The sequence below is a fragment of the Pygocentrus nattereri genome, chromosome 4 (assembly GCF_015220715.1).
Source record: "Pygocentrus nattereri isolate fPygNat1 chromosome 4, fPygNat1.pri, whole genome shotgun sequence".
Classification (NCBI taxonomy): domain Eukaryota; kingdom Metazoa; phylum Chordata; class Actinopteri; order Characiformes; family Serrasalmidae; genus Pygocentrus; species Pygocentrus nattereri.
In genome coordinates this window covers 50,167,611-50,191,968 of record NC_051214.1, presented here as the reverse complement: position 1 = coordinate 50,191,968, position 24,358 = coordinate 50,167,611, and the positions used below count along the sequence as shown (strand labels likewise).

Here is a 24,358-nt window from a genome sequence, read left to right as displayed (position 1 = left end):
GTGAGAGGTTTGATAGTCAGTGTGAGAGGTTTGATAGTGAGAGTGAGAGGTTTGATAGTGAGTGTGAGAGGTTTGATAGTGAGTGTGAGAGGTGTGATAGTGAGAGTGAGAGGTTTGATAGTGAGAGTGAGAGGTTTGATAGTGAGAGGGAGAGGTTTGATCGTGAGTATAAGAGAGTCTGATAATGAGTGTGAGAGGTTTGATAGTGAGTGTGAGAGGTTTGATAGTGAGTATGAGAGGTAAGTTAGAATTTTTCTCATATCCAACACCACTCATTGTTCTGTTAACTTACTAATCGGAGTGAGCAGTCTGGAGGAGCTCTGTGGTGGGTGTTTTATTACCAGTCTCTTAAGAAATATTATTTTTCAAGGGTTCTTTAGTAATGACAATTATTCCATATAGTACCATGAACACACAGAACCCTTTGCATGCTTAATTGGTTCTTTGCATGGTAAAGTTATTCTTAAGATTAATGGAGAACGGGCTACGTATGGTTCTGTGGTTCTTAATGTATACAAGTTTGTTATTGTAACAAAAAACTTTTCAAAAAGGTTCTGCATGCTCTGCACCAATTCTCCAAGAACTAAACAAACACTGATGGTGTCTCCTATGAATATTACTTTTTTTTATTTATTAAGTAAGTACCATACTATAATATAATAATATATTAATATTTGGATTCTGTTTATTTATTATCTGAATATTTATTTCCAGTACTTTTATTCTGTTACATCTCAAACCTAACTGCATCGAGGCAAAGGGGGGCTACTGTACATATACATATTTAACGGTAGGCGATACCGGAGACCTCGGGTTAAAAAGGGACGGACACACAGAAAATGACTCACAAGCACACACACACACACACACACACACGCACGCACACACACACACGCACACACACACGCACACACACACACACGCACGCACACACACACACGCACACACAATCCGTTTTTAAGATTATGTTTGCTTTAATGTCAGGTGCAGACTGAATACTCTCCTGCTGCTCCAAACGGCTAATCAGCACAATCACAGTTATGAAATATAAATTAAAGCTGCTGAGAGCAGCCAAAGCCCAAGTTATGGCTGATTTAATCACGAGAACCCTTGGTTTGTATATCTGTGGGGGCTGCTAAAGACTCAAACATAGAAAGTTGTCGTGTCATCACTTTTGTCTGGTGCAACTGTTACATTTTACATCACTGATTGAAGTCCATGAGTAAACAGTAGGGCTGGATTTACGGAAAGGGGTTGGGGAGGATGGTGAGCGTGGGCATTGGGTTTGAGAAGGGATTAATATTTAAAGGATGATGTTTGATCAGTTTCTCCACTCCAGCCTGTGTCCTGCTGAGAGCTCCTAGCAAGTAAGTAACATTATTTCACTAAGCAATTACAACTAACATATAAAATAAGTTATAATGAGCTTACGTCTGCTTTAACGATGCTGTGTATTTTATTAAATGCTTGAAAAGTTAAAGCTCAGCATGTCATCATTGTCAGACAAAAACAAAACATCTCCATTTAGTTCCATTTTTATCTATCTGCATGGTTTGGTCTGTTACGTTTTACATTCTGTCAAAATTTCATGCAGAATGGACCAATGAAAATGGTATAAAATCACTTATTTTTTAATTAAATTCCCCAAATCGTTGCTGTTTAACATCGAGAAGAACTTTGATTTGAATATGATATAATTATGTTCTTGATTATTGTGAAGTGATTTTGTTTTACATATTACCGTTGTAATGGAATCTTAGTAATTATTATATATGTATATCACTGTATCTCCAAAATGACACTTTTGCAGGAAAAGAACAAAATAAATAAATAAATAAATAACTACTTTACTTTTAATGTAAGCCAAAGGAACCAGACGGTTTTCCAAGGCATTTTGGGTCATTTCTTTTGGTCCATTCTTTATGAAATTTGAAAACACTGTAAAGGGCAGCAGGCAATTTCAAAGGGTATCAAAAACTGAAAACGACGGTTTTAATCCCACTGCTGTGAGATATGAGTATGCATTATAAAACTAAACATATTTCACTAGTCTGAAGGTGCAAACCTTGGTCAAAACTTTACAGGTTTGGTCTTGTGCTCTAAACTGATTACTGCAATGCTGTTCTCACTCCTCCCCAGCCAGGTGACCGGGGTCCTGTCCTTGTGGAGTCTGCATGTCCTCCCCGTGTCTGCGTGGGGTTCCTCCGGGTTCTCCGGTTTCCTCCCACAGTCCAAACACATGCAGTCAGGCCAACTGGACGTGCAAAATGACCCCTTTGTGTGAATGTGTGTGAATGTGTATGTCTGTCTGTCTGTCTGTCTGCTGCCCTGCAACGGACTAGTGATCTGTCCAGGGTGATCCGCCCAAAGGCTCCAGCACCCCCCTAAACTCTGTGGGAGAAGTGGCTTAGAAAATGTGTGTGTGTATGTGTGTGTGTGTGCGTGTGTGTGTATGTGTGTGTGTGTGTGTGTGTGTTCTCTCACTCACTATCACTCACTATCATCTTCACCCCCACTGAGAGTGATGCCATCCTCAAACTGCTCTGTTCTTCAAATATTGAGAAAAATTTGTTTCTCTCTGTCCAGGAGATAAAATGTGTGGAAAGATCTTTTGCTGTTTGCTGGTTTCCCTCCTGCTGACGGTGTCCTTGGCGGCCCCACATGATCATGAGGACCATTCAGCAGATCACCATCAACATCTCCACCACGGCAAGGATGAACCTCACCCCAGCCATGATGGAGATGACGACTTATCCCGCAGACTCATCCCACACAATGCTGACTTTGCCTTCTCCCTCTACAAGAAGCTGGCCGGCCTTCCAGATGTTCAAGGCAAGAACATCTTCTTCTCTCCACTGAGCATCTCCATGGCTCTGTCCATGCTGGCCCTGGGAGCCAAAGGTGAAACCCACTCACAGATCTTCAGCACCCTGGGCTACAGCACTCTCACTCCTGATCAGGTCAATGAAGGTTATGAGCACCTTTTTCACATGCTGGGCCACAGCCAGGACGCCATGGTGCTGGAGGCAGGAAGTGCTGTAGCCGTCCGCGAAGGCTTCAAACCTGTAGACAAGTTTCTAAAGGATGCTCAGCATTACTACCAAGGAGAGGCCTTCAGTGTGGACTTCTCCAAACCTGAAGTCGCTGTGCAAGAAGTCAACAAGTACATCGCCAAGAAGACCAAAGATATGATCACTGACATGGTCAAGACCCTGGACCCGGCCACTGTGATGATGCTCATCAACTTTATATATTTCAGAGGTACAGTAGACACCTAAACATTCCATCAGAAATGATATCTTTCACAGTTTAACTGTGTTTTAAATGAGGAACTGCAGTAATGAGCCACGACTTCTGCCCCCTAAGGTCAATGGGAAGAGCCTTTTAATGTGGAAGATACCAAAAAAGCTGACTTCCATGTAGATGAGAAGACCAACGTGACTGTGGACATGATGGAGAACCTGGAGTTTTACAGATTCTATGATGACCGGGATAATTTCTCTTCGATCATCATGGTCCCCTACAAATGCAATGGTTCCATGATTATTGTTCTACCTGATGAGGGAAAAATGGAGGAAGTGGAGAAGAGCATCGACAAGCATCGCCTCAGATACTGGAGTGAAAAAATATCTGATAGGTAAGCTCAGGCAGCAGACTTTCAGTTTCAGCATTAAATAGACTTGAAACCCATATATATATATATATATATATATATATATATATATACATATATATGTATTCAGATAAAACCACAGATATTTGCAGGACTGTGCAGGAACTGTGCAGTTCTGCTTTTGGGACTGATGATATGTTTTCATACACAGTTCATTCATACACGATTTAATTCACGCTCTAATTCATCCCAAAGGTGTTGAGGTCAGGACTCTTTATGGACCTGCTTTGTGCACTTGTGTGCAGTCATGTTGGAACAGTAAGGGGCCGTGCCAAAACTGTTCCCACAAGGTTGGGAAGATGAAATTGTCCAAAATCTCTTGGTGCTGAAGCTTTAAGAGTTCCTTTCACTGGAACTAAGGGGCCGAGCCCAACTCCTGAAAAACAACCCCACACCATGATCCCCCCTCCACCAAACTTTACACTCAGCACAATGCAGTTATTCTCTTGACAACCACCACACCCTGAGTCATCCATCACATTTCCAGACGGAGAAGTGTGATTGGTCACTCCAGAGAACCCGTCTCCACTGCTCTAGAGTCCAGTGGCGGCGCTTTACACCACTGCATTCCATGCTTTGCATTGCGCTTGGTGATGTAAGGCTTGGATGCAGCTGCTCGGCCATGGAAACCCATTCCATGAAGGTCTCTACGCTGTTCTTGAGCTGGTCTGAAGGCCACATGAAGTTTGGAGGTCTGTAGTGATGGACTCTGCAGAAAGTCGGTGACCTCTGCGCACTACGCCCCTCAGCATCCGCTGACCGCTCTGTCATTTTACGTGGCCGTCCACTTCGTGGCTGAGTTGCTGTCGTTCCCAATCGCTTCCACTTTGTTATAATCCCACTGACAGCTGACTGTGGAATATTTAGTAGTGAGGAAATTTCACGACTGGACTTGCTGCACAGGTGGCGTCCGATCACGGCACCACGCTGGAATTCACTGAGCTCCTGAGAGCGACCCATTCTTTCACTAATGTCTGTAGAAGCAGTCTGCAGGCCTAGGGGCTCGGCTTTATACACCTGTGGCCATGGAAGTGACTGGAACACCTGAACTCAGTGATTTGGATGGGTGAATACTTTTGGCAATATAGTGAAGGTATCACTATAAAATAAAACTATAAATCATAAAGCATTTATGAATGATGCAACATTAGTTTGTTAATGGCTATTAGTTGGGTTATAAACATTTATATTTAATGTGGTACTGATATTGATTCTGAGAATGTGCCAGTATTATTTAATTTTCTGTCATTTTAATTTTAATGCAAAAACACGTCTGTAGCACATCCTGTGCTAACCTGGGCTTAGGAAGGATGCTGGAGGCAGAGATCAGGGTTCATCCAGCTCTTAGAATTTATTATTACACTCAACAAACTCGAAAAACAACTCACAATCAAATTAAACCTAAACTGCTCACATTTTAGTCCTTTTCTCACTCAAGCTTTTCAGTTTCCTGCTGCTGCTGCTGCTTGGCCTTCTCTCTCTATCTGTTCCCTCCCTGCTCTTTCCAAAAGCCTCAGCTGGCTCTCTTTAAGGGCACCTGAGCTGAGAGGGAACAAGAGCTCTGTGCTCCACCTCCCTGTCACCGGCTCATCCTCGTCCAGCTCTCATGGCCATCATAATGTCCTTTCAAATGGACACTGCAAGAACAGCACATGAATCCTCACAATAACAGAACAATTATGAGTTTTGGACAAAGTGACTGTGTCTAAAGGTTCCTCTCTTCTGCTGTGCAGTTACGTGGAACTCTTCATGCCCAAGTTTTCCATCTCTTCCTACTTTTCACTTGCGGACACTCTGGAGGAAATGGGAATGGTCTCTGCATTCTCCGACACCGCAGACCTCTCTGGGATCAGTGAGGAGACCAAACTGAAGGTTTCTAAGGTAGAAAAATCCAAAGATGTTAACAAACAATTTCTAAGCTGCTTATAGGCTGCATCAGATTACAATGTGAATGTGTGACTTCCACTTTACTTCAGGTCCTCCATCAGGCCAAACTCAAAGTTGATGAGAAGGGCACAGAAGCAGCTGCTGCCACCACCATAGAGGCGGTATTTACATCCCTTCCATTCACCATGAAGCTCAACAGACCTTTCCTGATCTATATTATGGATCACGTCTCCAGGAGCATCCTCTTCATGGGCAGGATAACCAATCCCATCGAATAGAGGCATCCAATCCCACCCACACCAGCACACCTAGATGTTTGTTGAAGCACCTTTATTTCAACAGACAGCAGATCGAGCAGATGCCATTCTGTTATAGATGTTTAATGTGGGTCTGCACATGAAGATAACAGTGATCAAAGTGTTGGGCTAAATAAAAAGCTTTTTCAAAGAACTTACACAGTGTTGATGTTTTTATCAGCCAAATAAAATCAGACACATCCTGAACTGGAATAAAGTTGTTATGAATGGCACCAAATTTATAAAAGAAAATGACTTTAGCTTTTCAAAACTGTTGGGAACTCAAACAGATCATATCTTAGTGATATGTATATGGACTTTGTATGAGGTGTTTATATACCTGGGCTGTTTCAGCACTTCAAGTGATTTCAGACCACTGAGTCGTCGTTTTCTGTGTAAATACAAACACAAACAAACTCAGATTTTTCTAAATGGACCCCAAAATGTCTTGAACTCCCAAAGTGGTGTGAGAATGTTAATATATATATATATATATATATATATACGCCTCTTTTATGTGAAACAATTTTCAGTGAATCCAAATAACAATTATTTTGGTTTATTTTTGCCTAAAAATGTCAGGTTGATGGCAAGTTCTTACTTTCTCAAAAATATAACCTCACTGAAAACAAAAGACTTTTATTTTGACATGCTTTTATGAAGGAGGACTTCATGGTGCAATGCCAAGCTCAGTAGCCCTTCCACAAGTTTAGTAAAAAGTGTGATGTATGAATCGTGGCTCAGTGTAGCATGTCAGGTGCTGTCACCTCAGACGAACCATGAAGATGGAAATATTATGGATTTATTATGGGGGGGAGGGGGGTTAATAACTGAAATCAAAAGCTTTGAAAACAGTCACTATGTTTAAGATAAAAAATGCAAATAGACATAAATGCAAATATATAAGGTATAAAAAGGCACATGATGTACTTTAGATAAGATTTTTTTAAATGTCATTTTGAGAAGTTTTGTTGTGCCGGTGAAGCAGTACAGCTAATTATTTAATGTTTGTTTTTATTTAACCAGATTATTTATTTATTTATTTATTTTTTAACCAGACATGCCCAAACTTTTGCATGCCACTGTAAGTGGATGTGTTAATGTATTTACACAAACAAATCAACAAAAGTTTTGCATACAACTGCATATATAACATCATTCGTTTGTTAAATAATAAATCAATAAATTCCATTCATCCCAATGTTTCCTTTACAGTGACACACATCTGTACATTTTAACATTAATATGTGTTTGCTGAATTCAACATAGTGGGGGAAAATAATTTAAAAAAAAAGTGGCCTGTGCAAAAATAAAGATTTTAAATTTTTTGTTTCTTTTGTCCCCAATATGTTAAACAAAACAAAATAATATAAATTGTGTCATAAAATGTCTATATATCTATAGAAAAAAGCTAACGGTATATGTTGAAGCCAGGTGTCAAAGGCCAGAGCCTATTAGTCTCAGTTTTTAGATCTGTAGTTGATTGATGGACAGCGGCTTCGCACCAGTGATCCTCTCCTGACCAAATAGGCCAGCAGTTCCACCCTCTGTTTGAGATCTTGCACAATTATTGTTCAAAAGAATTGGAACTGCTACTGATCTGTTGATGGCTGGGTGGATGAAGGAGCTCTTGTGAAGTCTACAATCGTCTCTAAACATTATTGAGCTCCAAACTGTTAAAGCTGCATCAGATCAGAAACCTTCTGTATTTCATTGGAGTACTGAAGACACTAACATAGAAGGATGCTGTGTCATCACTTTTGTCTGGTACTGTCTGCAATTCTTGCATGTCGCACCACTGTTTGAACTCCAAGAGTAAACAGTAGTGTTGGATATGCGGTAAGGGGTGGGGGTGGGCTTTGGGTCATTGGGTTTGAGAATGGGTTAATATTTAATATTTAAAGGATTTTATTTGTTCAGTTTCCTGCTGAGAGCTCCCTGCATGCATGTTTAATTTCATTATACAGCAACTAATATTTTAAATACATTACACTGAAGTTACATTTATTTTAATAATGTTGTGTATTTTGCCCAAAATGTAATTAACTATTCAAGAAGTTAAAGTCAGCGTTGGATCTAGATCTTTTTATTTGATATCTTAAACTGAACTGAATGGCACAGTAAATAACGTTATGACTTCAACTAAATCAACCGATTGTGAAATATATCATTATTGTCCAACAAAAGCAAAACAGGTGTGTCTATATTTTTCCATTTTTACCTTTCTCCATCTATCTATCCATCCTTATCCGAATCCGGGTCGCGGGGGCAGCAGCCTAAGCAAAGAGGCCCAGGCCTACCTCTCCTCCGCCACCTCCTCCAGCTCTTCCGGAGGGATGCTGAGGCGTTCCCAAGACAGTCGAGAGATATAATCCCTCCAACGTGTCCTGGGTCTTCCCCGGGGTCTCCTCCACGTCAGACATGTCTGGAACACCTCCCTAGGGAGGCGTTGAGAGGCCATCCTTACCAGATGCCCGAACCACCTCAACTGGCTTCTCTCAACATGGAGGAGCAGCGGCAAACACAGCTTCTTTACTTCCAATGACAACATTTGTTCCTTTACAAAACTATGCAAACCTCTACTGATCATTAGCTGTAAGACAATTGAAACAGAGATAAGGCTGTTTTGTTTCAAGCTGTAATACTTGAGTAAGCTGTACTCGGTTTTGGTTTTTCTAGTCCGGCCCCCTCGTTTCATGACTCCGCCCCTGATTGTTTTCACCTGTCCCTTTGTTACTTAAGCCCTGTGTTTGCACTTTGTCTTTGCTGGTCTTTATATCGGTCTTTGTTTGATGTGTTGGTCTGTGTTAGAACTCTTTGGTTGTTTGTGTTGCTCGTCATGTCTGACCCACAATCTGCCCGTATTGGCTCATTGACCCTGGACCGTTATGACCCTGATTTTGGATTTGCCCTCAATAAAAGTCACTTACCTCCGCACATGCGTCCGCTACCTCGCTCCTCGTTATACACTTTCTTAGGACCTTTCTCAAGAACAAGTTTAAGAAAAAAATTAGGAAAATATTGGTGAATGAGGCCAGTTGTCTTTGCTTTTATCAATAACGGGGCAGTCATGGGCTGGAGGTTAGGGAACCAGCCTCGTGACCGGAAGGTCGCCGGTTCGATCCCTAGAGCCGACAGCACGTGACTGAGGTGTCCTTGAGCAAGACACCTAATCCCCCAGTTGCTGCCCGGGCGCTGCGGATCGGGCTGCCCACCGCTCTGGGCAAGTGTGCTCACTTGTGTGTGTGTGTGTGTGTGTGTGTGTGTGTGTGTGTGTGTGTGTGTGTGTGTGTGTGTGTGTGTGTGTGTGTGTGTGTGTGTGTGTTCACTAGTGTGTATGTGGTGTTGCACTTCATGGACGGGTTAAATGCGGAGGTGAAATTTCCCCATCGTGGGACTAATAAGGGTCACTTAATCTTAACTCTAATACATTAAAGACAATTACTGACTACAGTAAAAAGTTCAACAAATTCAGTTCATATTATCCAATATCAGGGATGGCTAATGGCCCAACCACTGCAGGTAACACCTTGGACCTGGCTGGCTCACAGCTAGGCAGCACAGTAAAGACAAGAAGAGAGAGAAATGGCTTTGCCATGCAGCCTAAAGACAAATGTTTTTTGTATTCGCTCGTCTGCCTTCACATGCATATCAGTGGTGCACAGTAACTGAGTAACTGAGTAAATGTAATGAGTTTCTGTACTTTAGTATTTTTGGTGTATCTGTACTGAAGTTTCTCCGTTCTGGACTTTTTCCTTTCACTCCACTACATTTCAGAGTCTAATATCCGACTTTTTCCTCCTACATTTTGAGAAATCTGTCGTTCCTTTTGGTTTCTGTGTGTATAAAACCGTAACATGTCAAAACGAAAGAGCAAAGCCAGAGCACCAATCAGGGCCCAGCGGTCACTTTGTTTAGAGCTGGTTTTGACCTGTTGGTCATACCGACCCAGTGCAGCACGCGGTTCAACGTCAGCGCAGCAGCGTAAAACTTTGGGAGAGTCTGTTCAACATAAATGATGAACTAACCTAACTTTGTGTAAATAGAGCACAATATAGAAATATGCACAGAGATATGTAGAGAGAGAAAACACCGGCCAGAAACCCCCTTTTCCAGGCCAGACAAGGAAAGGAAGGAAAATGTAGTACAGGAGGTTTCATTCCTGTTAAGGAATCTGACCATAGATGTTAATTCAGGGTGTGGCTGCACAAAATCTTATTTGAACAAAACTGATCAAATTCTGTGGAATTTTTTGTGGACTGGCACTAATAATTTGAATACTCAGGTGTTTGATCATGTTTAGCATTTGAATGTTTTGCATTTTTAAAGCTGTAAGATAGCCAAATAAAATGACTAGATAAAATAAAAATGTCTAAAACAAACTATAGAAATACAATAATTCATACCCTTAGCGTCTAGGTACATAAATCATAAACACTATAAAAGTATGCACATAATATATACATTAAAAAAAACACATAAAAACTGTATAGAAGGCTAGATGCTGGAAAAGTGGGGTGGAAGGCTGTGTCACTGCGGCAGGCAGATATCATGCCTGTACAGAGTCACCTACTTTATGTCATCCTCATACCACAGAGTCCAGTTTCAAGCAGAAACAGCTTTTGGTCCGGACATGTTCTGTCACAGCACAAACCAAACGGCTCTTCACCAAAAGGCATCAGACCATGCAGCCATGGAGAAAATGGTCTGGAACAGTAAAGTTCATGTAAAATCACGTAGTTAAATTTATTAAAGTTAAGTTACCGTTAGATGTTTAATTCATTGCATTTTTATTAATTGTGAGTTTCATGTGCAGAGATGCCTACATTTGTTTTTATATCTTGTCCGGATGTGGCATCAGACAAATGACACGTATTTTATATACATGTAAATATGTATAAATAATGTGGCTATATATCAAGAGCTCATTTGCAAAAAATGATAAATGTCATCCTTTAAAAAAACAAGCTGACTGTGGTGAGTTATTCATAAGACACAGTGCATTCTGAACCCTAAATATGCCGAATTAGGGCCTAGTTTTCACTCTGATTTTAAAAAAATTGCTTATTTGGCACAATTTTAGACAGTTGCCTACGCTGACACCAAGCTCACTAATTTTGTGCTGCTCCTACTCCGCTTTACCAGGTCAACTATGAGATTCCACACACAGCCTCTTTAACTCCTCAATTGGCAGCGTATTGGTTTGATTAAAAAGAAACCACTACTTTCATAAATACAACACATACATGTGAAACGTCTTGTTATAACAACAGTGACGTGTGCGTAGTTGCTTATTTAAGGATGAGGGAATCAAACGTGTTTTCTGACAGGTAAAATATATAAGGCAGCAATAATGTGTAACAAGGTGGCATACAGTTCATCTTAACCCCCAACCCCTTATAATGTGATGACATTGACATCAAGAGGGATTGCATCCTAAAAAGCCTGGTCATGGATTTGAACCGAGAAAAGAATCCATACACAGTCAAGATCAGCATCCGTGACATGGGGTGTGCATTAATCCACATGGCAGGGGTGACTTACCACCATTAGTGCTGAGCAGTATATACAGGTTTTGGAGCAGCATATGCATTAGGGAAGGCCTATTTCTGTAAGGCTTATTTCAGTAAGACTTGGTCAAACCACATTCTGCACCTATTACAGCAGCATGGCTCCCTAGTAAAACAGTCTGGGTGCTAAACTGACCTGCATGCAGTCCAGACCTGTCACCACTGAAAACACTTGGAGCATATGACATGCAAAATACCAAAAAGGGGGAGACAAACTGCTGATAAATCATAACTCATGCAGGAAAACATTTTACATTGAAAACTACCGTCTCCTCAGTTCTCAAACGCTTACAGAGTGTTTTTAAAAGAAGAGGCGATGCGACACAGTGGTAAACATGCCCCCCCCCCCCCACCCGCCCCCAAAGTTTGTTTGCTGTGTGTTGTTGGCATCAAATTTGAAATGAGCTCATAAATTAAAAAAAATAATGACAATTCTCAGTTTCAACATTTGATGCGTCATATTTGTATTATTTTCAAATAAAAAGAGAGTTTACATGATAAAAAATTGAGTTTGCGTTGAATTTTTTTCCTGTTGTTTTTTGGAAACAGGGTTGAAATTGAGTCTCGAGTCGCTGAGGCGGAGACTTTCCTCCCAGTCATAGGGCTTGGACCCAGAATTCCTGTGAAGCTGCTTTCTGACATCTGTTGTAAAAATTGCTCTGTAAATAAACTTGATTTATAAAGTAGAAAGATTTAGAATAGACCACTGGGCTTCGTTCTCCAATATGTTCTTAAACGTGTTCTTTAAGAAGATCCTAAGAAAAAGTCCATGTCGAATTAATGACGTGATCTTAAAGCACAGAGCTGTTCTCACCGTCGTGCTCTTGAGTGTGTGTAGATTGTGTTCTTACCGAAGAACAAACCCCTCATAAGGAAACACTGGTGAATGTCAGAGTTTTAAGAATGGTCGGTGAATGAGGACCACTTGCTGAAATCAGGAGGAGGGTCTGTAACTGTGACGTTAAATCCTCCTCCTTTATCATGTCTGTCAAGAGGTGGCACTGTTGTGTCATGAACACAAATTCAGTGCCGTCCTGTTTGTGTGTGAGAGCATCATCCAGCATCCGCACACATTCTGGCGTTGAAAGTAATCAAATGATCACAACATACCTCAAGTCACGAGATCCACCTACAAAAGCAGTAGAGTCACTTTATAGAAACACCTCAGAAAACCTATTTAAAGGTTACTTTAACCTTTAACTAATCTAAAAGTGTTCGATTAATGTTAATCATTTCTAACACTGGTGAGATTGAGGCACAACACATTTTGGCTTTTGCTAAATAATTACATGAAAAATACTGTAAATATATTAATAATATTTGAGATTGAACAATAATTGACTAATTGAATAATAATTGAATAATTTATAAATTCAAGATTAAAGAGTTTTATTGTCATTTGCACAGCAGTTACACTGTACAATGAAATATCTTACTTTGCTGTTCCTCCATTCACCAAATATAATCTTAAGAGAATACAACCCCAAGTCCAGTGAAGTTGGGACGTTGTGTAGAACATAAATAAAAACAGAAAACGATGATCTGCAAATCCTTTTCAACCGATATTCAATTGAATCCACTACAAAGACGAGATATTTAATGTTCAAACAGATAAACTTTATTGTTAAATATTCACTCATTTTGAATTTGATGCCTGCAACACGTTCCAGAGAAGTTGGGACAGGGGCGAGTTTCCCACTGAGTTACATCACCTTTCCTTTAACACTCAATAAGCGTTTGGGAACTGAGGACACTGATTGTTGAAGCTTTGTAGGTGGAATTCTTTCCCATTCCTGCTTGATGTCCAGCTTCAGCTGCTCAGCAGTCCGGGGGGCTCCACTGTCGTATTTTGAGCTTCATAATGTGCCACACATTTTCAATGGGAGACGGTCTGGACTGCAGGCAGGCCAGTCTAGTACCCGCACTCTTTTACTACGAAGCCACGCTGTTGTAACACGTGCAGAATGTGGCTCGGCATCGTCTTGCTGAAATAAGCAGGACGTCCCTGAAAAAGACGCTGCTTGGATGGCAGCAGATGTTGCTCCAAAACCTGTATGTACCTTTCAGCATTAATGGGGCCTTCACAGATGTGCAGGTTACCCTGCCATGGGCACTAACACCCCCCCCCACCATCAGAGATGCTGGCTTTTGAACTTTGCGCTGAAAACAATCCGGACAGTCCTTTTCCTGTTTGGCCCGGAGGACACGACGTCCATGATTTCCAGAAACAGTGTGAAATGTGGACGCGTCAGACCACAGGACACTTTTCCACTCTGCGTCAGTCCATCTCAGATGAGCTCGGCCCAGAGAAGCCGGCGGCGTTTCTGGGTGGTGTTGATATGTGGCTTCGCTTTGCATGGCAGAGTTTTAACCTGCACTTGTAGACGGAGCGACGAACTGAGTTCACTGACAGTGGTTTTCCGAAGTGTTCCTGAGCCCATGTGGGAATATCCGTTACAGAATGATGTGGGTTTTTAACGCAGCGCCGCCTGAGGGGTCGAAGGTCACGGGCATTCAGTGTTGGTTTTCTGCCTTGCTGCTTACCTGCAGAGATTTCTCCAGATTCTCTGAATCTTCTGATGATATTATGGACTGTAGATGATGAAATCCCTAAATTCCTGCAGTTGCACGTTGAGAAACGTTTTTCTTAAACTGTTGGACTTTTTGCTCTCGCAGTTGTTCACTAAGTGGTGAACCTCGCCCGTCCTCGCTTGTGAACGACTGAGCCTTTCAGGGATGCTCCCTTTATACCCAATCATGACACTCACCTGTTTCCAGTTAACCTGTTCACCTGTGGAATGTTCCAAACAGGTGTTTTTTGAGCATTCCTCAACTTTCCCAGTCTTTTGTTGCCCCTGTCCCAACTTCTTTGGAACATGTTGCAGGCATCAAATTCAAAATGAGTGAATATTTTCAAAAAACAATAAAATTGGGGGAAAGAATGAGTGAGTGAGGTGTTCACCAGCCTGATGGCCTGTGAATAGAGACTGTTGGTCAGTCTTGTAACTGTACCGTAGATGTTCTGTACATTTCAAATAAATACTAAAGTTAAAATAAGTAATAAATAGCGTTGGTTCCAGGAGAAACACACAAAGACGCCTGCCATGGTGGGAAAAGTAGGCCTTGTTTGAGCGTCAACATTTCAGCATTTTAAACATTTCAGCCAAACTTATCCTGAGTGCAAATGCTAAAACTTACTCCAAAGGCAGGGCAGGGCAGACTGTAATGATCAGTCATGAAATCTAGTAATAAAGTGATGCAAACGTGATTCATTTAGTTCAGTTCTGTGTTGCTTGAACATCTTTTTAATCTCATACAATACAACTAAATATATGGTACCACTTTAGAGTTAGACCTTACACCTTAAAACCATTTAAACAGTTACAACACATTAATAAACATGGCAAAAGTGAGCTGTTATGTGTGATAACCACTGAAATCTGATAAAGCTGATGGGTTTATTACAGACTGATGGAGAGGACAAGGTAATGAAGGTGGGATCACTGTCAGGCGAACAACAGATCACTGTCACCCTTTTTATTTGTGTGTTGTAACTGCATTTTATGCATTAATAAACAAATTTTAAACCATTTATAAACACTTAATAAGCGTAGTCTTATTCAAAAGTGGCATATATCATATGTTTTCAGTTTAAAGAATTGAATTGAATTAAATAAACTGCGTCACATAATGTGTCCGTTTTGCCAAATGTTAAAACGGGAATTGAGTTTGTCTCAATTTTCAAGAGTGTTTCTACGTCTTTAACCACTTTACAAACTGATCAATAATCTAGCCACGCTGTGATTTGCTTACACTGTTTGATGAGGCACAGTGATAATAACCCCGCAGGTTAATATGAACATTCTGAAGATGCTGATTACCCACGCTGTTAATTATTAGGCTATAGAACTTAAACTTGTTGTGTTGGTGTATTAGTGTCCATCCATTGACTAGGAGAGATTAATAATCGTTTGGCTAATGGAATCTAAGAGATGAAGGAATAAGGACAGATTATGGATCTGACACAGTGTTGTCAGCATGCAGATGCTGCCAGTCTCTTCAACAGGCTTTTCGAACATTGTGCTGGATTTATTGCAGTGTTTACACAACGTCACAAGTCCCCCATGAGCCCTAAAAGCATTAATTTAGCCTTGGCGACTACATGACCTTGAGAGTCTGAACAGATTGTAAAAAGCCTGGGCACCTCACTTCATCTAGTGTACGCAGAAATTCTTGGGCCAATTGAAATATTGGGGATTACACACTGCCCAACTTTTCAGATGCTGCTACACCGAATGGAGCTCACTGCAAACTATTGCGTCTTAAGTAAACAAACACGGAGCAGCTCACTGACATAGTAAAGAAGCAGCAGGTAAACATGTTTCCATGCTTACAAAACCTGGGTGTGATCCTAGACTCTTTGCCCCGCATGTAAACACGGGCACTAAAGTAGCTTTTTATCATTTAAGAAATATCACTAAAGATCTGCCTTTTATACCTCAGAGCGACGCAGAGAAACGTGTTCATGCTTTTGTTACAAGCAGACGCAACTACTGTAATGCTCTTCTTACTAGACTTCCTAAGAGAGCTACACATCCCTTACAACTCGGACAAAACGCAGCACCGCGCATCCTAACAAAAACAAAAGACTGAGATCACATCACTCCCGTTTTGAAGGAACTGCGCTGGCGGCCTGTATCGTTCAGGATAGATTTCAAGGCTCTGCTACTGGTCTTTAAAGCTCAAAACAACCCTAAAGCACCTGCTTACATCACAGAGTGTCTGTCTGTTTATGCTCCGGCACGTAATCTAAGATCTGCAGATAGCGGCCTTCTGCAGACGCCCTCTGTGAAACACAGAACACACGGAGAGGCCTGTTTCAGTTATTCTGCTTCTAAACTTCCACCTTTCATTAGGCAGTCAAGCTCAGTGCTAATTTTAACTCAGCATTTAACTAAAACTGAATGTCTCTTGGTGTGACGCCGGGGAGCGAGGAGGCGGATGATAAGCGATTTTATTCAGGGCAAATCCAGGGTCGTAGTCGAGACAGTCCAGGTTCAGATGTCCAACCTGTGTTATGTTCGTCTTCTCATTCGTGTCGTGTATTGTTGTGTAGCATTTGTCACTTTAGGTCCAGGACCCCTTCCGGTGTTCCAGTCCAGGACATCATGGTTTCCTTGGGCCAATCAGGATAGCTTGCTCCACCCTCTCATGCTGGGATAAAAGGAGGACAGAAGAATGCTGCTCTGGCTTTTGCTCCTTGTTCTTGTGATTCGTTGTCTGCTGAGTATTTGATATTGTGTGGGACTTTCTGTGTATGACCTTGTTTCTGTGACCCTTTTGTTTTGATACTGCCTCTTCCTCAAAACTAGATTGCCTGACTATCGTCTGTATAGCTTTTGTAAATATATTGGTGGTTGTTTGTCTGTGCACCTGGGTAAGTAGGAAGTGGCTGCCTTTTTGTTTGGGTTGTGGGTTTGTCCCTTTTTGTCTTCAGTGTGGGGTTTTGGTTGTTATGTTGGCCTGGGCCACTTCTGAAGGGTATCCCAGTGTACAATGTACATATTGAATACAAAGCCCTTATATGACCTAAGCTCGCTGGTTTCTTCATTATACATTGGTTTCACCGTTACACACACACACACACACACACACACACACACACACACACCCTGTTACGGCCTTGAGTCTAACCCAGGGCGTAACACATGAAGCAGGCGAGAGTCAGACATGACGAAATCTCAAAACAGACAAATCCAAAAGAACAACAGTACAAGCAAAACACATCAAACATTACAAACATCAAAGACCAGCGACAACTAGTGGCAAACACAGGGCTTAATTAATCACAGGGTAAACGAGGGACAGGCGGGAACACAGATGGAAACAATCAGGGGTGGAGTCATGAAACAAGGGGGCTGGACCAAAAACCAAAACACAACACAAACACATGGACAGGACTGGGAGGGGCCAATCGTGACACTTGGTTTATCTTGTAATTTAATCTTCTTCTGATTAAAGAATCCTCTGATTCTAATTAAATGCTAATGATCTGCAGACTAGAGCCAAACAGCACCGACTCAGCTAGACTGAGAATTGGATCTAAAACTGGGGTAAAAGTCAAACAGCGTAAGCCTGGTTTTAGGAATTGCTCTCATGCAGTTTATTTAAGCTTTTTAAGCGTCTTCATCCTTTTTTTACTGAGGGCTGATCTGTATCGCATTCATAGGATGTTATTTGCAGTCTGTCCATAAATCTTGCGGAAATAATGTATACAATCTTTAAAATGAAGTGAAATTAAACTTCCACACCCCACCTTGTGCCCTAATGGGGTCCTCCAGTTGGTCTGGACACACCACTGAGAAAATCAGCTACAAGAGCATCTTGGAACACTTTAGCGTCCAGTTTTATTTCACAGTAATTCCACAGACTATCTTTCTCCTCCTACTGTGGGAGTTCACAGCTCACTGAACTTCACAGAGCACAATTATTCTCCCTCAGCAGAGAACTTGGCCTCAGACTGCTTTCAGGGTCCTGCAACATAGAGCAGCAGAGGATAAATAACAAGGGTAAAAGAATATCTCAGCACTTTTCCTCCAAAGCATGTTCCAGTCTACAGAGTCTCTTAAAAAACCTTAGATTGGATATTTGAATGTATTTTTATGAAACATGTGCTTCTAAAAGCCGTGTTTAAATTTCTCTAAGCTTGGGCTCGACTTACACTATCTGGAAATTTTGGATGCAGAGAAGCTGGATGGTATTCTCTTCAGTGCAGTGAATAAGGACACTCCTGGGTAAAAAAATGGGCCAGGCCCAAAATATAATGTTTTTTTTTTATGTTTCTGGCTGGCCAGAGTCCAGATTTACCATTTTGTCTCATATTAAACACAAATTAGCTCAGCAGTGCTTTTCAGCTGTTTAAAGCTCTCAATGCTGAGTGGTTCAATACTGACTCTTCTTTTTGTAAAAGACTGTCTGAACATTTACACACAAAACATTGTATCATTTAAATGCTTTTCACACCGACTTACTGAAGATATATTTAATGTTTTGTTATTAAAACTATTGAGAGGTTGACGTTTAGCCATTTGATTTCCAAATCATCTTCTAAAATGTAAGACAAGGCGAACACGAGTCATTTCAAAACACAGTTTTTCAACGATCACGTGATTTTTTGGAAGGAAAAAGGTTTAGTTACACGTATGTCACCCGGATGAAAATGTCAGTACCCCTAAACTTAATAACTGGCTGTGTAGCAACAACTACAACCAAACATGTCCTATATATGGACAGCATGGACGTCTTTCACATTGTTGTGGAGGAATTCAGACCCACACCTCTTTGCAGAATTGCTATAAATTCAAGTCAGCACTTTGATTAAGCCTCTCCAAAACCACAGTCATGGTTATTTTGAGCCAATCAGAAGTAAGCTTTCATAACCCAATTGCAATTCATGAATTCATTCACCACACTACCACCACCATGTTTCACTGTTGATGTGATATTGTTGCTGAGTGCTGTGCTCGGCAGTCTTTTGGCCTTCCAAAGAGTTCTATTTAAACAGTCCACTGAACATAATACCAAAAGGCTTGGGGGTGAGTTTTTGGCAAACATGAGCTGAGGCTTTATGTTCCACTTTGTTAGCAGTGGTTTTCGCCTTGCAACTGCCTCATTTTTGTTCCCGTCTCTCTTTCTAATGGTGGAATCACAAACGCTGGTCTTATCTCAGGCACGTGAGGCCAGCAGTTCCTTGGGTGTACTGAGCTCTTTTGAGTCGTCGCTGTGCTCTTGGGGGAACTAGGCCAGCCATTTCTGGGAAGAATCACCGCTGTTTCAAAGTTTCTCCATTTGGAGATAATAACTCTCGTTGTGGTTCACTCAAGTCACAGAGCCTCATAAATGACCGTTTTTGGGTTCCACTAACTTTCCTTTCTCATCTCTTCCTGCATTTATTCTGGATTTAGCAGTGTGCTGTTTGTTGAGACCTTTTAATGTAATTCACATTGCTGGAAAGGTTCTATTTATTTCATATTCAGCAGAGCTGGCAGTAATCATGACTGCATGTGTATAGTTTAAATAATAAGGGGATCAATGAAACTACAGGCAATTCTTTTTGAATATATACAGCAAAAAGGGTTCATCTTTTGTTACAAGCTTAACATCAACTTAGCAGTATCCTTTCTGATGATATATAGAACCCTTTCAAAAAGCTTTTGTTTAGAACCATATACAACACATTCTGCATCAGTCTGAAGAACAATTTCACCATGTTAATGGTTCCATACAGAACCATGGTCTTTACTAAAAAACCCTTCAGCTGGGATATTTATATATCTTTACAAAGTTACAGGTAATGACCCTGGGATGCATTTCTTTTCACGACCAGAGGCATGCTAGACATTCAATACAATCAACCGTGTTGTTATTACATTATATATTTCTATAATTTATCTTGTGATCAAATTCACAAAGTCAGGTTGATTTTTAGTGGCTCACTTTAGCTAAAGTAGCACTAGTGACATACACAACTCTTCAAAGGTTTGGAATCACCACTTTCAGTACTTTAAAATAAAGTAGAAATAGTGTAGAAAGCTGTAAATAAAACATTTAGATTTTTTAAGAAAGTTCCAACGTGAGAAGGGGATGTAGCTCAGTGGTAGAGCGGATGCTTCGCATGTATGAGGTGCTGAGTTCAATCCCCAGCATCTCCAATGAGGCACGCTTATTTCTGGGGGGCAGTTGTGGGCTGGAGGTCAGGGAACCAGCCTTGTGACTGGAAGGTCACCAGTTCAATCCCATTGGCTGACAGTCCCTGACTGAAGTGCCCTTGAGCAAGGCACCTAACCCCCAACTGCTCCTCAGGCACTGTGGATAGGGCTGCCCACCGCTCTGGGCAAGTGTGCTCACTGCCCCCTAGTGTGTGTGTTCACTAGTGTGTGTGTATGTGGGTGTTTCACTGCACGGATGGGTTAAAGGCAGAGGTCTAATTCCACAGTGTGCAAACAAACACAGAGACAAATGGTTGTTAATTCTATTCTTCTAATTAAATTAATATTGAAATTCATCATATTTCAAAATTCAACAGTAAATCTAAGTAAATATATTGACAAATTAATGTAAATTAATTTAATTAAAAATTGTATATTATTTATCACCTCTTAACATATTTTCCCCAGAACTCTTAAAATAGTAAACAAAACATCTAAAAGCACTTTTTGAAGAGTTTATATTCAAATCCACATTGTATACATTATGGTTGTATATAAAATTACAAAAAAAATGTTAATATGCCAAATTTATTCCAAACTTTTGAAGAGCATTTTAAACTTTCCTCTCACATCGGTTGTCATACATGTCCTCTCTGGGTGGGAGGACAGCTGCGGTGATGTGTGGAGCAGTTTTGACCATCCTCTGCAGGGCCTTGCGTCCAGCAGCAGTGGCGCGGCCGTACCAGGCGATGATGCATCTAGAAGCTGCAGAGGAGCTGTTGCTGTTGTGGCAGGTTGAGTTTTTTTAGGAAAAGGAAGTGAAGGCGTCGTTGGCTTTTCCTGATGATGTGGGACGTGTTTAGCGACCAGGTGAGATCCTCGGATATGTTGACACCAAGAAACTTGAAGCTGTTCACCTTTTCCACCATCGCCCCCTCGATGCTCAGTGGTGCACTCTCTCTACTTTCCCTCCTGAAGTCAACAATCAGTTCTTTGGTTCTGCTGACATTGAGGGAGAGGTTGTTGGTGGCACACCACTCTGTGAGGAGCTTGACTTCCTCTCTGTATGGTCCTTCATCGTTGTTGGTGATCTTGCCTATGATTGTGGTGTCATCCGCAAATTTAATGAAAGTGTTGGAGCTGTTTTGGAGCGCAGCTGTAGGTGTACAGTGTGTAGAGCACAGGTGAGAGGGCACAGCCTTGTGGACAGCCTGTGCTGAGTGTGAGGGAGGGGGAGGTGTGTTCACCCATCCTAACACACTGGGGTCTGCAGGTGAGGAAGTCCATAATCCAGCTGCACAGGATGTGACTTATTCAAGTGTGTTGAGCTTGAAGATGAGTCTGGAGGGGATGATGGTGTTGAAGATGGAGCTGAAGTCGATGAACAGCATAGGTGTCAGTTCCTTCCAGGTGGTTGAGTGCAGTGTGCATTGCCAGAGAGACTGCGTCCTCAGTAGATCTGTTTGCCCGGAAGGCAAACTGGTGGGGGTCCAGGGTGCTGGGAAGACTCCTCTTTAAGTGCGTGAGGATCAATCTCTCGAAGCACTTCATGACTATGGGTGTGAGAGCAATGGGGCTGTAGTTGTTAATGCTTGAGATGGTGGTTTTCTTTGGGATGGGGATGATGGGTGTGGCTTTGAAGCAGGCAGGAACAACAGGGTGATGTTGAAAATATCCGTGAAGGTGGCAGCCAGCTGATTGGCACACGTTTTCAGGACCCGCCCTCGAACGCCATCAGGGCCTGCTGCGTTCCGAGTGGAGACCCATGTCAGTGCTCTCGTCTCCTCTTCAGTAGTCAGTGTAACCAGAGTGGTGCAGGTGGGGGGTCCTCTGTGGAGAGGGGCAGGGCAGTGTTAGCTCGTTGAGACTGAGCAGTGGTCTCAAAGCATGAATAAAAGTTATTCAGTTCAGCAGGGAGGGAGGCATCTGTGATTAATGGAGCACTGACTTTGTTCTTGTGGTCTGCAATTGCCTGAATGCCTTGCCACATCTGTCGGGGGTCTGAGTTAGTGTTGAAGTGGGCTGCAATTTGTGTGCTGTACTTGTGCTTTGCAGCCCTGATGCCAGCCTTTAGGTTGTATCTGGCAGCTTTGAGCTCCTTGCTGTTGCTAGATTTAAAGGCTGCATCAGGCTCTTTCAGCAGGCCGTGGACTTCAGTGTTCATCCATGGTTTTTGGTTTGGAAGTGTGCAGATACGTCTAATTTGAGTCACATCATCTACACACTTCTTGATGAATCCAGTGACAGATGTTGCATATTCATTTACATCAACCAGAGACTCTGTGGTTGCTGCAGTCTTGAACGTGTCCCAGTCAATACACTGAAAGCAGTCCTGTAAGACTGACTCCGCTCCATCAGGCCACAGACGCACTGCTCTCACTGTCGCTTTGACCCGTTTCAGGACCGGCCGGTACGTGGGCTTCATCAGCAGAGAGATGTAATCACTCCTACCAAACGGAGGCAGCGGGGTGGTGCTGTACGCCTATTCCACGTCCGTGTAGACGTGATTCAGTGTGTTGTCTCGTCGCGTTGGGCAGGAGACGTGCTGATGGAGCTTGGAAAGCAGTGTTCTGAGATCGGTTTGATTGAAGTCGAGACTGCTGCTTGCTGATAGCATTAGCTAAGATAGTTAGCACTAGCTTAGCATCACTTTGCGGAGGAATGTACGCGGCCACAACGATAACCACATTAAATTCACATGGGAGATAATAGGGTCTCACCACCATGTACTCCAGATCAGGTGAGCAGAAGCGTCCGACAACAGCTGAGTTGGTGCACCATCGGTCATTGACAAACACTCACAGCCCCCCTCCCCTTGTTTTGAGGGAATTGGCCATGCGGTCCGCGTGGTGCACTGTGAGCCCGTGAAGCGTGATAGCCGAGTCCGATATGCTGCTATGAAGCCAGGTTTCAGTAAAAAACAAAAACACAACCGTTCCTGGTTTGGCGATTTGACATGAGCCTGAGTCTCAGTTCGTCCAGTGTGTTTTCCAGTGACCAGACGTTTGCTAGAAGTAGGCTGGGGAGTGGAATCCGAGTTAGCTTAGTCTTCCGGTTGGAGGTGAAGCAGCGTTCATCTCGGGGGCTCTGGAGCAAACAATAGGCAGCACGGGGTCGAGAAACAGCAGGCTGAATGTTAAGTCCATACACCGTTTTCCAATGTCTAGTAATGTTTGCCGACCGTACACAATGTTAGACTTGCACATTGTGGACAAACAGTAGGTGAAACGTACAAATTACTAAAAAAAACAGACAAAAAACTGCACATTAGCGGAGAGCTAGCCCAGCTGCTGCTGTCGCCAGCGCTGCCCGAAGTAGTGTTTAAAAACAAACAGTTCCCAATAGATGTCAATGTGAGCTCATTAAATGTTAATCTTCTTGGAAAAATGTTGAGATTGTCATTTAAAACATCACCATTCACCCTGTTTAAACACTGCTGTAGTTTGAGTTGTATTGCTAGACAGGCTTGAGTTCATTAGCACTCACTTAAAGCATCTGTCAGGGTCACGCGTGTCGTTCAGACGCTCTGCACGGGGTCCAAGCATTCAGGAAGAAACTGTGCACTAAAAATAAACCACTCAAAACAACTGTCTTTACCTCATGAATATTCAGAATCAGAATGAAGCCCTTTGAGAGATGGAAACATCAGGCGAATCCTCCTTTTCTCTCGAGCATATAATTCCATTAGACAGAGCTAAATTAAGAGCCCTGCCAGTGAAAGACCAAAAGAACCACTGATGGAAGAGCTTCCTCACTCTGACTACGCTCTACATGCACGTTACTGGAAGTTATACACTGAAGTGAATCAGTGCCTGTGAGTAAATAAGTTGGAGGAGACGTAGTGGAGGTCATGAATGGTTAAGAATAATCCGATAACTATACGTGAAAAGTCTGAAAAGTGCTGAAACCCTAGGGTTTCCACCAGTAAACTGGTGTTCAACAAATTATTAGAGACATTTTAATCAGTTTTTATTCTAACTGTAGTATTGAGACAGCATTGGTTCATGTTGTGAATGATGCAGAAAATCCTTCTATTCTGGTCTTATTGCATCTTAGTGCACCTTCTCATACCATTGATTAGAAGACTGTAGTCCACCATCATGAATGTTGTGTAAGCCTCTAAAGCACAGTTTGACAGTTCTTCATTATCATCATCATCACTTTTATATGGAGCCACTTAGACCAGAAAGAGTCTGCACAGGAAGGTCTCACTCTGCCTAGAGG

General features: G+C 42.0%; 1 protein-coding gene and 1 non-coding gene across 3 annotated transcripts; both read left to right on the top strand.

The window, feature by feature from the left end:
• The first annotated feature begins 1,290 nt into the window (after window positions 1-1,290).
• LOC108411774 (alpha-1-antitrypsin homolog) lies at window positions 1,291-6,014 on the top strand. Of its 2 annotated transcripts, XM_017683514.2 has the most exons (5): window positions 1,291-1,367; window positions 2,587-3,261; window positions 3,367-3,637; window positions 5,407-5,554; window positions 5,650-5,838. In XM_017683514.2, the coding sequence occupies exons 2-5, from the start codon at window positions 2,595-2,597 to the stop codon at window positions 5,836-5,838; spliced, it is 1,275 nt and encodes a 424-aa protein (XP_017539003.1). In that variant the 5' UTR covers window positions 1,291-1,367; window positions 2,587-2,594. The 2 variants fall into 2 exon arrangements, with proteins under 2 accessions (XP_017539003.1, XP_037393541.1); XM_037537644.1 differs by lacking the exon at window positions 1,291-1,367 and having other exon boundaries at window positions 5,650-6,014.
• Window positions 6,015-20,065: 14,051 nt separating this feature from the next.
• Window positions 20,066-20,137, top strand: trnaa-cgc. The gene has a single exon. It is a non-coding gene; the product is annotated as a tRNA-Ala (tRNA).
• Window positions 20,138-24,358: the final 4,221 nt, after the last annotated feature.

Excerpts from the sequence above, each read along its gene's own strand:
- LOC108411774 (XM_037537644.1), top strand. The coding sequence starts at position 2,595 with ATGTGTGGAAAGATCTTTTGCTGTTTGCTGGTTTCCCTCCTGCTGACG. Across the intron at positions 3,638-5,406 it reads AGTGAAAAAATATCTGATAG|TTACGTGGAACTCTTCATGC; the intron begins GTAAGCTCAGGC and ends TCTGCTGTGCAG. Across the intron at positions 5,555-5,649 it reads CCAAACTGAAGGTTTCTAAG|GTCCTCCATCAGGCCAAACT; the intron begins GTAGAAAAATCC and ends ACTTTACTTCAG.